The 17,375-nt window shown below is 44.3% G+C and overlaps 1 protein-coding gene across 3 annotated transcripts in view; it reads right to left on the bottom strand.

Moving 5' to 3' along the window:
* Positions 1-4,678, bottom strand: part of MTURN (maturin, neural progenitor differentiation regulator homolog) — a 29,214-nt gene extending 24,536 nt beyond the window's left edge. For all 3 annotated transcript variants that reach the window (XR_014326478.1, XM_082847027.1, XM_082847026.1), the window contains exon 1: positions 4,314-4,678. Coding sequence is in view for 2 of the 3 variants with exons in the window: in XM_082847027.1 (XP_082703153.1) it covers positions 4,314-4,475 (162 nt within the window). In the remaining variant the exon portion in view is untranslated. The remainder of the gene's footprint in view (positions 1-4,313) is intronic.
* Between the last annotated feature and the right edge of the window lie 12,697 nt (positions 4,679-17,375).

Here is a 17,375-nt window from a genome sequence, read left to right as displayed (position 1 = left end):
CCAACACTCCATTGCTCAAGCCTGACCGAGCTCTCAGGACCTTATGAGCTGGCAGAAGAGGGGAGCACACTGACTGTGTGAGCTGTCGGCCACTTCCCCATGACACCTGAAGAGCCCGGCAGAGTAGCTGCGTCCCTGAACTTCCAGCACACACAAGGCACTGGCAGCATTTTATCCCAGGACCTGAACTCCTTGGCCGTCCATGGAGAGAGACCTGAATCAGGGCAGCAGTTTGGAAACGGACTGCAGGGACAGGATGGCCTGTGAAGCGAGAAGGGGAAGGAGTGCACAAGGGACCCAGGAGCTGCCAAAGAGAGGGCAGACAAAAAGAGGTCCTTGTTCCTAGGCCTCTGGAGCCCCCAGCCTGATGCTGCCTGGGGTACAGTCTGCATGGCAGAAGGCACAGCCCTCTGGGCTTTGGCTCAAGTCCTGGCTCTCTTACTTCTTAGTGGCATAGTCCTGGATGAGTCCCTTAAACTCATTAGGCTCGGTTTCCTCACCTATAAAATGGGGACATAATAATACCCACCTCAGAGAATATTTGTGAGGCTCAATAAGAAGCAGCCCTGGAACCCACAGTCTGAATTGGGTCCCCTGTTGTCACTCCTGTGGTGCTATATAATCACTACAAGGCTACCGTTCAAGTTGCTCTACCGTCTATTAGCTGTGGGAAAGTTAGTAAACCTTGCTGGGCTTCACTTTTCTCATCTGTAAAGTGGAGATAATTACAGGGTAGTTTGTGAGATTACTAAGATTAAATGAGTTCATAGATGCAAAGTCTGACACACAGTAAATTGCACTTAAGTGGTAGTTGTCTTTGAAGCTGTCACTCTTGAAATTTAACATCTATCTTCTACACTAGACTGTTAGTCATTCATTCTTACAAACATGGATTGAACGCCTATCACATGTTTGACACTGACACTGTTCCAAGCGCTGCAATACAGTGATAAGACAAGCTCTCGTGAAGCTTATAGACTAGTGGGGCAGGCAGAGAATAAACAGAGGACTATCAAGTGCTGATGAGCGCTATGATAAGAATAAAAGGGTGAGGGAGGGAGGATGTGGTCAGGAAGGTTTCTCCCAGGCCACAATGGCAAAAAGGAGCTGGCTGTGTAAAGATGTGGGGGAAGAGTATTTTAGGCAGAGGGAACAGCAAACGTAAAGGCCCTGAGGCAGGAATGAGCTTGGCTTGTCTGAAGACCAGAAAGGCCAGTGTGGCAGGAACACAGTAAGCAAGGGGGAAGAATGGTCCAGGATGAGGTCATAGAGGTGGCAGGAGACAAATCATGTGGGGACTTGAAGCCAAGAAAGCTTAGGTTTTATTGCAATAATGGGAAGTCAGTTTAGGAGAGGTAAGGAGTGGTGAGAACATGACTTGGATTATATTTTAAATAGATCCAGAGGGACTGCTGTGCAGAGACCCTGCCAGAGCCACTAATATCATCACCCCCACTTTAGGCACTTTTCCCAAACAAGTCTGCTAGGGAGGTATTAATATCATCCCTATTTTACAGATGTGGAAATCAGGTCAGAGAGGGGTTAAATAACTTCCCCTAAGGCTCAAAGTTAGACGTGGGGAGCTGGGGTGCAAACTCGAGTAGCCTGACCCCAGAGCCTGTGCCCCTAACCATTATACAACACTGCCTCTTAGATGAATAGAATGGCCCCATTCTAGGTAGCCCTGGCCAAGTGCAGAGTGAGCCCTCAGTAAATGTCTGTTGAATGAATGAACGAATGATATAAAGACAACCTGTAAATTGAGAATTGCTATGTAAATATTCTTATTGTTAACAAATCCTTCAGATTACATTCCCTTCATCTCAAATTTCTTCTAATGTTTAGCAGATTTTCCTGGGGAAAGGAAAAGAACAGAGGTAGGACATTTACTTCATGTCTGAGTTCCCTTAGCTAGAGGCAAACAGCACTTGACAAATCTGGCCTGGGACAGATTAGAGGAGATGTTTTGGGTGAAGAAAACTCCAGTGGTTGGCATCTTGTCCATTATGGCCTCTAGAAACTGAAAAAGTTCCAGTCTACCCAATGAATTACTCCCCCCCCATGCCCACCATTATCTTTCTTCCCTATCTATTTCATTTAATTGTCAGTGAATGAATGCTTTCAAAAGAAATACTTTCAAACACTTTACTCATACAGGTGGGAAAACATTTAAAATATAATATGGGTGGCCTTGAAAAAGGCCTGATATACTTAATGTTTCTGAATGATGGTTTGATAAACATATTCAAGGCAAGAGAATAGCCTTGCTTTTCTCTACCCACTTATTCTCTTTGGATATGTCTCCTGCAGTGCCAGCAGGAAGGCTGTGTGGAACTCTCTCCCATAAAATCTGGAACCATGAGTGATTCTTGTCCCACCTCGAGCAATAAAGAGGGGGAAAGGTCACTGGCAGTCCAAGGAAGTCCAGGGCTAGAAGGGGCTCCTAATCAAACCCTAACACTGCAGTTACTTGGACCCTGATGCCCTTTCCACTATATCCCTGGAGCTTACTTTTACAGTGGAGTAAATCCCTTTTTAATGACCTCCCAGTGACAACACTAATTTACTTATTTTAACTAGTTAATAGTGTTCTTACATACATTTATAGTTTACTTGCTCTTCACAAGTACCTATGATGGAGGCATTCTGATTAACCTCATTTTACAGGTGAGAAATTGAGGCTCTTAAAAAAGAGACAAGTTCTAAACTCTGGAACCCCAGATCTCTGACCCAAATTTGTGGGGCCCTTGCTGTGCAGTGGAGACTATTAGGTGCTTTATCTATTTGATCACCTGGGGGTTGGTATTATACCCATTTTTTGGATGTGTACACTGAGCATCTGAAAACATTAAAATGCATTTGACCGGAGTCACACAGCCAGAACTCAAATCTGGCTGTCCCGCAATGCCATCCCTTTTCTAGAGTGTGGCAGGGCTGGGGCCAGGGGGGTTGTTCACCTTTGCGGGGTGGGGTGGAGGTGGTGGGAGGGGAATGCTTCATCGACAAGTCATACAGAAGCCTTCATCTCTCTGGGGCCAAGAGAGACAATCTTGTTGTCTCTGTAACTCCTTCTCGAACTTACCGTGGGTGGTAGGGGCGCGCGACAGCTTGGACCTCAGCCCAGCTTTGTCTCACCCCACCTGAGGAGCCAGCGCCAGGCCTCGCTGAGGCGCTGCCCCACCTCCGTCCGCAGGGGCGGCAGCAGCGCCAGCTCCAGGCTCAGGCCGGCGACTCAGGCCGGTAACCTGAGCCCACAGCCGCCTCCATCTTACATTTGGGGACCATTATTTTTTCCTCGTCCTTACAAACACTTCATGAAGCGCCATCGTCGCCCAGTCTCTGCACCTCCCAGCCCAACTCCCCGGCCCTCTACATCCCCTTCCTAAACTACCAGCGCCAAGATCCCAGGTGGGCGCAGGATGCAAAGCCGAGGTTTTGGACACCGTAGTTCCAGGTCCCGGTACCTCCGAGCCTGGGGCAGGGCGGGGAGTGGGGTGGGGAGGGGGAATTCCCCCTCTTCTGGAAAAACCGAAGGGCTGTGGCAGGGCCGAGACCGCCGCCTCAGCTGGACAGAACCTCTCGGGCTCCAAACACCTCGTTGGAAGCTCACAGAGAAGCAATGGAAGCACGAGAGGAAAGGGGGATAGGCGTGCCTGTGTGTTTGTGTGTGTATGCGCACGCGCGAGTGCGTTTTTAAGATCCGAGGTGTAATTCCGCAAAGAAGGTGCAGGAGATGGGGCATCGCTAGTGTGGACGGAGGCTTTGTGTCCAAACACCGCTGAGAATAACATGGGGGAGGGGGACGGGAGCGGGTTCTCCCCGGCGGGGGCAACTCGAGGAGTTGTGTCTGCGTATTTAGAGGGTAACGGGGTTCCTCACCTGGGCGGGACGCCTGGGTGTAGGAAGCTCCCGACTCAGGATCCTGTGGGAGGGGAAGGTCCGTGCGCCCCGGTCCGCGCGCCCTGGCCCGCACTGGTGCGAGGCTGAGACACCCCCGGAGATGCTCCAAGCCGAGCACAGCGCTCGAGCCGTGGGGTCGCGTCCTGGAACCAGCCCTCTCTAGCCCGGCTCCCCGGATCCTAAGGACGCCCCTGCCTGCCGCCTACCGGACGCACCCGGAGCGCTGACCCCAACGGGCCGGGCCCGAGGGCTCCCCCGGCGGAGCGCGGAGCAGCTGGGTGCGCCGCGGTCAGCCGGTTACGCCCCCCCCACCTCCCGCCCCACCGCCTCGCGGCGAGGGAGCTCGGGCGCAGGGAAGCGGCTGCGAGTCCACACTCCCGCGCGCTGCGGCGGTCCCTCCCCCAGGCACTCACAAAATTGTCCCCGCAGCCGTTGTCCGGACACAGCACGTAGAAGGAGACGCCGGGGTCGGCGTAGAAATCCATCCTGCGCTCGGTCTCCTCGGTGGCGATGAGCTCGAAGGGCGTGTTGGAACACCATTTCTCCGCAACGTCAGCCAGCTGCTGGAAATCCATCCTGGCCCGCCGCGCCCGTTGCTCCCTCAGCCTCCTCACGCGCCGCCCGCCTCCCGCTCCCTTCGCCGCCCGCCCTCCTCTCCTCGGGCGCGCTCCTCCCGGGCGGGCAGCGCGCGGCTCTGTGGGCTCTCGGGCAGGCGGCGGGGCCGGGCGACGCGGGTTCCCTTCAGTCCCGGGGCTCCTCCCGGCGGGGACTGTTTACATGCTGTGTGTAACTGGGTGGGCGGCGACCAGGGACAGCGCGGCGCCGCGCCCGGCTCCTCCCCGCTCCGCCTCTCCGCCCGCCCCCTTTCGGGCAGCCACCGAGGCTGGCGCGGTGGCCGGGCGAGGTTGGCTGTGGGCGCGACTGGGCGGGACCCGGCGCGGCGGGAGGGACCGGGCGCTCCGCGACCTCCCCTGTTTCACCACCTCCCCCGCCCTTTTTAAAAACTAACCCGGATCATAGCTGGGCCCTCCCGAACCCAGGGCCGCCCCGGCCCGTGACGTCATGGGCCCCAGCCAATCAGCCGAGCCTGAGGCCAGCGCCGCGGCCTGCGAGCCCGGTGACGTCACAGCGCGGGCCCGAAATCCGCGGCTCCCAGGTTGCAGTGAAGTGGAGTTATGTGGATCGCGTTTTTCTGCTGTTGGAAGGCCGGGAAAGCGTTTTCCCCAATGCGACTGAAATGCAGGAAAGAATTGCAGGAAAGAATTGCAGATAACGTGTACCTTGTCTGAGGTTAGCAATGGAGGAGCTGACAAAACCTAAGGGAAACAGAGCTTTTCTTTTTCAGAAATCACAGCTCTGTTCTCTGATCAACGTAAAGAAATGTTTCCCATAAATACATTTACTAGACACTGAAATGAATGTCCATTTGGAAAGGAAGATGAAAGTTTTGGGATTTGGGGGGTTTGTGTGTGTGTTAACATAAAGCTGAATATTTCTTAGAAATAAGCCTTATAAGACTAGCTTGAATAGTAGTCACCTTCAGTTCATACTGTATAACCTAAAATGATCAACTGCTAATTTGGGAGAGAAGAAAATACATTTTAAAACAGGAGTACAAGGCCCAAAGAGTGCACCTGTTGAACGCTCACTGGCTGCCGGGGACCAGACAGGCATTGCTGGCTTGCAGAAAATGCGTTGGACAGAGCCCTGGCCGGCAGGAAGTGAATGACTAGTAGCAGAGACAGGCTAAATAGCATTCATTCTACAAACATTTAATCAGCTTTTATCTTTAAAGTTTGTCTTCTGAACCAGGCACTGTGCTTTCCTTAGGGATGTAAATATGAATAATATGTAGTTCCACCCTCAAAGAGCTGGCAGACTGGGGAAGGGAAGCTCATGACACCACAAACCCATTGACCACACCACTTCCTCAATAGAATAGATGCGATTCTGGAAAGTTGTTTTTCTTGCGCATCTCTGGGATAGGAATTCTTTTTCCCTTGACTTCCCTTAATAAAATCAAAGCTGTATTCCCATAGTGAAAGTAGAAAATCCAGTTAATCTTTTGGTAGAGGAAGAGGTCACGATAGTGATCAGCCGAAAGGCATCCTGGGCATTGCATCCTATCTGATCTTTTTCCTGATGGGAGTTGTCCTTACCTGGAAGTTAATGCTCTTGTGTAACAATTTCATGACTTCGTAATTTCCGAATCCCTCTGAAACAGTTCAGTTCAGTGAACATCCCTGGAGTATCTATTGAGTACCAGACAAAGATGCACAAGGCCCAGTTTTTGCCATCGAGGAATTTACAGACTGAACTAGGGAGGATTCTAAGATGACCTTCAAGATCCCTGTGTACACCAAGATTCCTGGTATACACAGATGTTCTCCCAGTTATTCAAACAACCACTAATCTAGGCACTGCTGTGAGGGATTTTGCTGATGTAACTAAGGTCTCAAATCAGTTGACTTCCAGAGAGGGAGATTGTCCTTGGTGGGCCTGATGTCATCACGTGAGCCCTTACAAGGGATTGGGCTTTTCTTGGAGATTCAAAGCATGAAGTAGATTCATCGTCAGTGAGATTCTCCACTAATGGCTTTGATGATGGAGGGGGCTGCTCTCCTGGAGAGGATTCTAGGAGCTCAGAGCAACCCCTGACCACCAGCCAGCAAGGAAATGAGACTTGAGTCTTACAACTGCAACGACCTCAGTGAGCTTGAAGGTGAATTTTCTGCAGAGCCTCCAGAGAAGAGCTCAGCCTGACTGATAGCATGATTTCAGCCTTGGGAACCCTGAGCAGAGAACTCAGTTATGCCGTGGCTGTGCTAGAAATACTGACTTACAGAACTGTGAGCTAATTAATGGGTGTTGTCTTAAGTTGCTAAATTTGTTTTAATTTGTTATGCAGCAGTAGAAAACTAATACACAGGACAATGAAGGAGACAGACACAAGAATAAAAAAATTCAATATGCTGTTGTGTTACAAAATGCTGCTTTTTTCTTTCTTTCTTTCTTTTAAATAGGGACACCTCAAGATAGAGCAATTGTCCTTGTAGTCTTACCTGGTTCTGCCACTTAAAGCATTATATGCATTAGTCTGGAAGTTTCATAAATGAAGAGATTCTTTAAATTTGGAACTAAAATATATAAAAGACACAGCTTTTCTTCTTTTTGGAAAGGAGGGAGTTTTACAAATACATGTGTTTTTAAATCCATCTATCAAGTTTGCTCCAAGTGATGGATGACCATAATTACAAAGTTTTATTTTATTTAACAAATACTTTTTGTCAGAAGATGAAAAATTCTCAGGATGAAAAAGAGAACTCTGAGGCTTCCCTGGTGGCACAGTGGTTAAGAATCTGCCTGCCAATGCAGGGGACACGGGTTCGATCCCTGGTCTGGGAAAATCCCACATGCCGCGGAGCAACTAAGCCCGTGCGCCACACCTACTGAGCCTGCGCTGTAGAGACCGCGAGCCACAACTGCTGAGCCCATAAGCCACAACTACCGAATCCTGCCCGCCTAGACCCTGTGCTCTGCAATAAGAGAGGCCACCACAGTGAGAAGCTCGAGCACCGCAAGGAAGAGTAGCCCGCGCTCGCCACAACTAGAGAAAGCCCGTGTGCAGCAACGAAGACCCATCACAGCCAAAAATAAATAAATAAAATAAAATAAAATAAAAAGAGAATTCTGAATATAAAGCAATTGTTCAATAAATTGAATAGACATCGTTGGTTTCCTTAGAAAGGCATTGAGTTTAAAGAGCAGAAACTTGAGTTCTGGGTTGATTCCCACCTCAGTGACTTTAAGTTTCATGTATTGATAATCATGTATTGATAATTTACTTAATTGCCCTGAGCCTCAGTTTTCTCTTCTGAAAATGGTGACAATAAGTGAGATAAAGTATGTAAATTCCTTTCTCCAGAACCTGGCACACAGTAAGAACTCAGTAAATGCCATGATTACTCTTAATCTGCTTCTTGGGAATGATTTGTAGGAAGATCAGCTGATGAATTTTAAAAGTAAAATTCAGGAGTGACATGAGGGTGATAGCATGGTGAGTACTGATCACAGATGATGTAAAATATTTTTTCCAAGCATTTGGAGCAGGGTTTCTCAATAGCAGCACTATTGATATTGGGAACTGGCTCTTTCTTTCTTGTGGGCAGTTATCTTTTGCATTGTTGGATGTTTAGCACCATCCCTGGCATCTACCTGCTAGATGCCAGTAGCATTCCCCCCCCCCACTCCCCCTGCCACTGTGACAACCAAAAATGTCTCCAGACATTGTTAAATGTTCCCTGGAGGCCAAAATCACCCCCACTTGAGAACTACAGATTTAGAGAGAAAAGTCTTGCACTTTTTATGGAAAGGGTGCTCATATAAAAGCAGTGGAAATTAGTTCTGGAAAGTGCATCTACAGAGGCTGCTTGAACCTTGGTTTCCTTAATGCAACTGGAAAAGTCAGTTGCTTAGACAGGAAGCCAATAAGTCACTCTGCTTCCCTCCTGCTTGGACAGAGTCCTGTGAGGCGTCCTGTGTAGAGATGTATACAGGCTCCAGGTACAGGGCAGTGGTCATTCCGGAACTTCAGCCAGGTCTTTTGTGTAGCCCAAGGCTGAAGGAACATCAGGGACCCCTGAATCCCCTTTCTTTCTTTTTTTTTTTTTTTTTTTTTGCCTTTGGCCATTGTTCAGAAGTAGAAGGAAAATTAAACCATAGCCCCATTGGTGGGCAGAGAGTTGTTCAGGCTTCATTGCATTCAGAGAAATGTTTCTCTTCTTTTACAGTAATCTAGACTTTACTCTTTCTGAACACTGTCTTTGGGAGATGTGTGTTGTTAAGGAGAGGAGGCATCTTCAAACCTGGCTGGGAGGTCTCAGAAGCCCGAATCAGAATTGCAAAGCCCACCTAAGATTCTCCTACTCAAGCTGACTCTTCCACCCACCCCTGTTCCCAAGTCCTCTGTGGCTTTTATCCTAGTGTGAGTAAGGCTGACTTGGATATATAATTTTACCTTTTATTTACTCCCACATTGTAAGTGCATTTAATTAGCCCTACCATCTGGTGAATCTGCTTCATCCACAGAGCCTCGTGGTCATGTGGCACAAGGAACGAGGCAGAAAGGGAAGTGTGGCTGGTTCCACATTCACCCTTTGAACCCAAGGTAGTTGCATTGTATCGTGAGGGACTGTAGCCGCCAAGCTCCAGGAGGTGACCGTCAGTAGGGTGGTGTGTGATTTGTCACAGCAGTGATGGGAGAGGTGAAAGGACTCCAGGATCTGGAGACAAAAACCCCCAAGAAGTCAACATAAGAGGGATGAGAGCCATCCCCAAGTCTTCCCAATACACTCAGGAGAGGTGACACTTGGGCAGTGGGGTGGGGTGGATAAATAGAAGGTAGTCAGGTGAGTTCAGCCTATGCCAAAGTTTATGTTTCATTGTAACTGGAGTTTGAAAAAAAAATTAAATTGGAAGATCAGCAAAGATGAAAAATCTACATAAATGGGTCACTGTGACCCAAATACCCCACAAACCTCAGGAGAAGAATTTTCTTCAGCATTCTTGCCCTCTGGCCAGAAAAATTCATTCTGAATTTTGTTTCTGAATCTGTCAATCTTAACTTCTACAAAATCATTTCTTTCTTGTTATCCCTCTAAAGGCTTTGCATCTAGAATCTGAGGAAGCTTCGGGTTACATAATTTCGCTACATTTGCCTTCAAAGCATGTCTACCTGATCAAATTCCCTGATAAACATTTTCCTTTTATATATGTCAAAGAAACAGAAATTATTTTTATTTTATTTTTATTTTTTAAAATACATTTAAACACCTCAGCATTCTATTTTGTTCAGTCATTCCCCTCCTTGCCCTTACTCTCAACTATAATAGTTTCTCATGTTCCCTGTTTCTAAACATTTTCATTGCCTTCTTTCCATATAACACACAAAACTCCCTTTTCAGCGATATCTCTTTGGTGGTGCTGAAAGAGAAACACAGACTTTATGGTGGCAAAATGGTTGTTTTTTTTTTTTGTTTTTTTTTTGCGGTACGCGGGCCTCTCACTGTTGTGGCCTCTCCCGTTGTGGAGCACAGGCTCCGGACGCACAGGCTCAGCGGACATGGCTCACGGGCCCAGCCGCTCCGCGGCATGTGGGATCTTCCCAGACCGGGGCACGAACCCGTGTCCCCTGCATCGGCAGGCGGACTCTCAACCACTGCGCCACCAGGGAAGCCCAAAATGGTTGTTTTAATACTTTTCTTTTCCCTTTCTGATCATGATTATAGTTCTGCCTTTATTTTATTTGTCTGCTGAGGCTTATTAGCACCTCATTACATTAGCTCATTCTCTAGCGAGGTGTCCCAAGAGCATTACTCCAGAACTCCTACAAGGATGTAGATTTCCCTCTGGGAAAAGACATGTATCCAGGAAATTTGCTAAACCAGAACCTGCTGTCCTTAAATTAGCAGACTGATCTTTTATGATACGTCCACTTAGTAAGATACAATGATCTGGATGACAGCAGAGCTTGCTTTACTCCAGCCTTGCCCCAGACAGAGAGCGTGCTTGTCCTCAGCTGCAACGCCAGCAAAGTAGTTGATAGAATGAGTGCAGCTAAGATTTGTGACACAAATGGAAGTTGGGGTGTTAGAAAGACTTCAATTAATTAATTAATTGGATAGGTTACCTAACTCCTGTGAACCCCCATTTCCTCATCTGTAAAAACGCAATAAAGGTTTATTCCTTGTGAACTTGTAAGAATTTGAGAAAATAAGTATGTGAGTGTGTGTTTAATAGGGGAAGACAGTGCAAAGATCAGCATGAAGTTTTTTAGAAAGTGAGAAATTTGACAATATATCTAAAGTCCTGATAGTAGTGGTCCTTGGTCTATAATGTGTGTAGAGATATTGATTAAGTTTAGGTTTTGTTAAATTAAGTATGCCTGTTAAAAAATTTAAGACGTAACAGAAATTGCCTTCAGCTAATAATAAAAATCTTGACTAAAGTGACTTGAACAAAATCAGAGTTGGTTTTTGTTTCATATGAATGAAATGTGGAGGTGGGCAGTTCAGGGCAGATTTGGCCACTCCTTGGTCATCAGGGGTCGGGCTCTTTCTGTCCTACTATCCTTAGGGTGTGGCTTCCATCTTCAAAGTTGCCTCAGGGTGCATCATGGTTTTTGGAGTTCCAACTGTCACACCCACATTCCAAGCAGGACAAAGGAACATAGGCCAACTGTCATTATTCTTTTAATGAGCCTTCCCAGAAGTTCCAACTAACTTCTCACACACAGTTTCCCTTCTATCTTTGAGGGATACTCAGAAATGTAGTTTCTCAGCAAGGTTTATTTCCCAGTTTCGTTGCTAAGGAAAAAAGGGAGAATCGCTATCGCAGAGACATCGAGCAGGTTCTGCCATAAGGGTAACCACTAAATATTAGGGAAAGAATGAGAAACTTCCAAACAAATAGAAAGGAAAATGGGGACCAAAGAAAGTCCATCGATCCAACAGATGGCGGGAATGGAATAAACAGAAGCCAAGAAAAATCATTCTAATGAATGATATACACAAAGTAAGATGGAGTAAATAATTCCAGTATTTAAGTGTACTCATAATCAATGTGAAAGGACTTAACCCACAGATGAGAACATAGATTGTCAGACAGGATAAATCAAACAAAAGTCATCCATATGCTGTTTATAAGAGACACACTTAAGTTATAACAGAGGAAGTGTGAAAGCAAAGGACTGGGAAAATATGTAACAGGCAAATTCCTGTTAAAGGATAATGTTTTTAAAAGATAATATCATGATGCTTATATAAATAGAGAATAAAACATCAAAGATTTTATTTAACTCTTTAATTAGTGAGGGAACTAGTAAGATGCTATAAAAGAGAATTCAAAGTATTACACTTTTATAGTTAAATCAGGAATGAATACACAAATAGATGCAAAACTGGTTAATATCCACAGGGTGATAATCAATTACATTTCACTGAACACAATTTTTATATCGACGGAGAAAAATTATTTGCATTGCTATCAGTTTTCTATAAGACAGCTCAAAGACAAGGAAAGGCACAAACTACAGAACCTGAAAACTCAGCGGGATGTGCTCTCAAACAATGCTTAATTTTCCATTGAAGACACCAGGGAAACTTTTGCTCTGTTAGTCCTTCACAACATTCCCTAGTGTCCCCTCTCCTTCTATGATCATAACAATCTCAAAGGAAGATTACTCTTTTTTAAAAAAAAATTATTTATTTATTATTTATTTTTGGTCGCATTGGGTCTTTGTTGCTGTGCGGAGGCTTTCTCTAGTTGCGGCGAGCGGGGGTCCTTGTTGTGGTGCGCGGGCCTCTCATTGCGGTGGCTTCTCCTGTTGTGGAGCACGGGCTCTAGGCACGCGGGCCTCAGTAGTTGTGGCTTATGGGCTCTAGAGTGCCAGCTCAGTAGTTGTGACGCACAGGCTTAGTTGCGCCACAGCATGGGGGATCTTCCTGGACCAGGGCTCGAACCCATGTCCCCTGCATTGGCAGGCAGGTTCTTAACCACTGTGCCACCAGGGAAGCTCTCGCAGAAAGATTATTCTTAAGTTTGACTGGCAAGATCCAGGTCCACAGAGTAATTTGACCAACTACAAAATTAATTTTTGTCTTGAAGTTTTCATAAGGAATCCCAGAATGATCTCTTAAAAGATTTGCTCTCCTATGGCTAGGAAATTCTTGCCATCAAATTATGCCTGCAGTATCTATAAATTTGGGTGAATTTCTTTCCTCTTAAAATCTTCCAAATTTCTTAAGGTTCCTGGTCTGCCAGGAAGTAACCTTCCTCACCTCCTGTGAGCCTGGGATCCTATAAGCCAGACACCACCCAGTTTTCCTAGGAAGGCTTTGTAAGCGTCAGCTCCATAAGCCAAGTCAACCTTAGCTCCCTAAAAGTGGTTGGTCATATCTGATGAAATAAGCATCATTCTCAAATATGGCACTCCAGGAAAGGCCCTGGTTGTGCAATCAATTCATTCAATTGTATCCTGGTAAGGAGAAGAGATTCTTTCTGAACCTGGGCAAATAATTATATTGCCATGAAAAGCATGGAGAATCAGTAAGAGTTTCTGAATTCTGTGAGATCAGTGGTGATCAGATATAATTTTTAAATGTTCCATTTCAGTTTACAAAAGCAGAACCTACTAAATTTTATAGGTTACAAATAGCTTAAGAAGAAAGAAAAGGGTTTATTTATACAACCAGAATATAGAACACTGAAATAAAATCAACATTCCAAAAAAATAACCACAGTGAAATTTTCCTCATCAGTTCACTCAGTCTTATGTAATTAATTCTTATTCTCTGAGCCTTGGGTTAGTAGTCCTCTTGACTAAAAACAGTCCTGGAGATCTTGATTTGGTCCACTGGTATGGTATGCAAGTTATCTAAGAGATGCCAGCTCAGAAGCATGTACACTAGAAGCTAAGTTTTAAAGCACTGATAGCCTGAAGTACCTGGTACAGTCCTTTTCTATACTGAGAAAAGACTCTGAGACCATCCTTCTTGGTTGAAGACAAAATTGGCCTGTAGCAGGACTTCCCTGGTGGTACAGTGGTTAAGAATCCACCTGCCAATGCAGGAGACACGGGTCTGAGCCCGGGTGTGGGAAGATCCCACATGCTGTGGAGCAACTAAGCCCATGTACCGCAACTGCTGAATCCCGCAGGCCTAGAGCCCGTGCTCTGCAACAAGAGAAGCCACCGCAATGAGAGGCCTGCACATCGCAACGAGGAGTGGCCCCCGCTCGCCGCAACTAGAGAAAGCCCGTGTGCAGCAATGAAGACCCAATGCAACCAAAAATAAATAAATAAATAAATTTATTTAAAAAAAAAATTGGGCTGTAGCTTACAGCAAAGCCTTCAGGCAAGCATCAGAGTAAAATAAAAACTACTTGTAGATGGCAGAGACTTAAAATGGCTATGTTTAATTTATAACTAGTAACCTTCAAATGTGAAAGGTCTGATGAGGGGTGCCTAATAATAATGCAACCCACAAGGAAATTTGGTTGTTTCTATAGCATGCCAAAGAAAGATAATAACGTCACCCCCCTGGCAAAAAAAAGTCTGTCCTTAAGGATAATGATTGAGCTTACATTCAAAGATACCTGATTCATTAAAATGGAGAAACGTAATTTTATGGAGGAAAAATCTTGAGATATAACATAATGATCATAAAACATAATATACCAAGAATATACTAAGAATAGCAAGTAAAGAGATTCAGGAGTAGGGCCCAGACCTCTGTATTTTTTATAAAACTCCACAGGTAATTTTGATGTGCATTCCCATTTTGACAACCAGTAGACACCAGGTTCAAATTAAAGAAATAAGACTATGGCCAGGCCAAGGTAACATGTTAATTACTGAAATTATGATTGAGACTACACTGTTGTATAACTATACTGTTGTCGAATGTCATCAGGCAAAGTATTGCCAGGACTCTGATAAATACAGGAAAACATGACACACCTATTTCGTAAGAGTTTTGATCAGTATTTTCCTTGAGGATAAAAACAGAACACGGGGGCTTCCCTGGTGGCGCAGTGGTTGAGAGTCCGCCTGCCGATGCAGGGGACACGGGTTCGTGCCCCGGTCTGGGAAGATCCCACATGCCGCGGAGCGGCTGGGCCCGTGAGCCATGGCCGCTGAGCCTGCGCGTCCGGAGCCTGTGGTCCGCAACGGGACAGGCCACGACAGTGAGAGGCCCGCGTACCGCAAAACAAACAAACAAACAAACAAAAACAACAGAACACGGACAGACAGGGCATTGACAAATCTCCAGGGATTTCCTGGAAAGCGTACCATTTCTGAAATATTTATATTAACAATAGTTTATCTGTACAAGTGTAACCTAGGGAAAGCTGAGCTCCTCTTCTGATCTGACAGCTCTACTCATGCAAGTCCTACAATAGTAATGCATTAAACAAATCTAGCGCCTCTCTTTTTACAAGGCGAAAGAACAAGGCTTTGTGACTTCCAGGGACCCTCTAGGGAACCTCAAGATTGTTTTAGATGTAAAAGACATCTTGATTTTCTGTACACTTTAAAATGGCTAAAATGGTAAGTTTTATATTATATATATTTTACCACAATAAAAAGATTTTTTTAAAAATTTAAATTACAATTAAAGAATGCCCCCACCCTGAATCCTGATTTTATTTTACTTTTTCTAAATTTAAGATCTAATTTTTGGGGAAATGAAAATAAAAAACTTATCAGAAGATATTTGGGTACTTAATTAAGATGGGATCATGGATGACTTAGAAACAATAATTGATTACCTATTTAATTAGAGTCACAATAAAGCATTTAAAAATAAACATAGATGGTAGCAGGATTTTAAAAAATCTATGTTCTTTCACAAGTGAAGAACCTTGGTTCTTTTTCTTCCTTAAATAATCAAGAATATAGTGAAGTCAACATAAAGCACAGGAAATTATGCTGGTAAAACCCAGAATCTTTGGTTACACAGCAGGTAATGATAACCTTTACATTGTAGGCTGAGGCATTACTCAGTAAATCAAGGCAACAAGCCTACCAAAATTGGGCAAACTTTGCTAAGATTTTAACACATTACAGAGCTACTTTTCAGACTCGAGTATTAGAAACTAAGGCAAATAAAATGTAATTTCCAAGTTCTGTCTTTCATTATCCATTTTCCTATTCTGAAACAGACTGACATTTTACTTTAGAACAGATCTTAGGGGGGCTGCAAGGTCAAAACTAATTTTATTATAACACTAAGATGTTATCTATGTTAACATGCAGTGCATTAATCATTGCTGTTGGCAAATGAATCAATATGTATTTTTAAAAGTTCTCAGTTGCCACCTTTAATACAGTAAATGTCGATAAGTTATTACCCACATAAACAAAAGTCGCTGGGGCCCTCAATAAATCATGAGTGTACAAAGGGGCCCAGAAACTAACAAACAAAAAAAGTCCAAGAAGTATTGCCTTAGGATAAATTTATTCCTTTTCCTTGGAAAACAAAAGCACATCTACAGTTGTACATCTATTTATGATAAAAGCTCTCTAGAAAGTGGGCATAGAGGGAACCTACCTCAACACAGTAAAGGCCACGTATGACAAGCCCAGATCTAACATCATACTCAGTGGTGAAAAGCTGAAAGCATTTCTTCTGAGATCAGGAACAAGACAAGGATACCCCCTCCTGCCATTTTTATTCAACATAGTCTTCTTGGAAGTCCTAGCCTCAGCAATCAGACAAGAAAGAAATAAAAGGAATCCAAATTGGAAAGGAAGAAATAAAATTGTCACTGTTTGAAGATGACGTGATACTATACATAGAAAATCCTAAAGATGCCACCAAAAAAACCTACCAGAGCTCATCAATGAATTCAGTAGAGTTGCAGGATACAAAATTAATATAGAGAAATCTGTTGCATTTCTATATACTAGCAATGAACTATCAGAAAGAGAAATTAAGGAAACAACCTCATTTACAATTGCATCAAAAAGAATAAAATACCTAAGAATAAACCTGCCTAAGGAGGTAAAAGATCTGTACTAGGAAAAGTATAAGACACTAATGAAAGAAATTGAAAATGACACAAACAGATGGAAAGATATACTGTGTTTAACCCACACACTTATGGTCAATTAATCTATGACAAAGGAGGCAAGAACATACAATGGAGAAAAGACAGTCTCTTCAATAAGTGATGCTGGGAAAACTGGACAGCTACACATAAAAGAATGAAATTAGAATATTTTCTAACAACATATAGAAAAATAAACTAAAAATGGATTAAAGACCTAAACGTGAGACCAGAAACCATAAAACTCCTAGAAGGAAACATAGGCATAACACTCTTTGACAGAAATCATAGCAATGTTTTTTCAATTTGTCACCTAAGGCAAAGGAAACAGAAGCAAAAATTTAAAAATGGGAACTAATTAAACTTAAAACCTTTTGCACAGCAAAGGAATCCATCGACAAATGAAAAGACAACCTACTGAATAGGAGAAAGAATTTGCAAATGATATGACTGATATGGGGTTAATATCCAAAAATGTATAAATAGCTCATACAACTCAACATCAAAAAAACAAACCACCTGATTTAAAAATGGGCAGAAGGGGACTTCCCTGGTGATCCAGCAGTAAGACTCCATGCTCCCAATGCAGGGGGCCCAGGTTCAATCCTTGGTAAGGGAACTAGATCTCACGTGCATGCCGCAACTAAAGATCCCACACGCCACAACTAAAGATCCCACATGCCACAACTAAGACCCAGTGCAGCCAAATAAATAATTTTAAAAATAATAAAAATAAAAATGGGCAGAAGACCTGAATAGATGTTTTTGCAACGAAGACATACAGATGGCCAACAGGCACATGAAAAACTGCTCAATATCATATATCATCAGAGAAATGCAAATCGAAACCACAATGAGATATTACC

Source organism: Leucopleurus acutus, assembly GCF_964270905.1.
Source record: "Leucopleurus acutus genome assembly, chromosome: 9".
NCBI lineage: Eukaryota > Metazoa > Chordata > Mammalia > Artiodactyla > Delphinidae > Leucopleurus > Leucopleurus acutus.
This window is presented reverse-complemented; position numbering and strand designations above follow the sequence as displayed.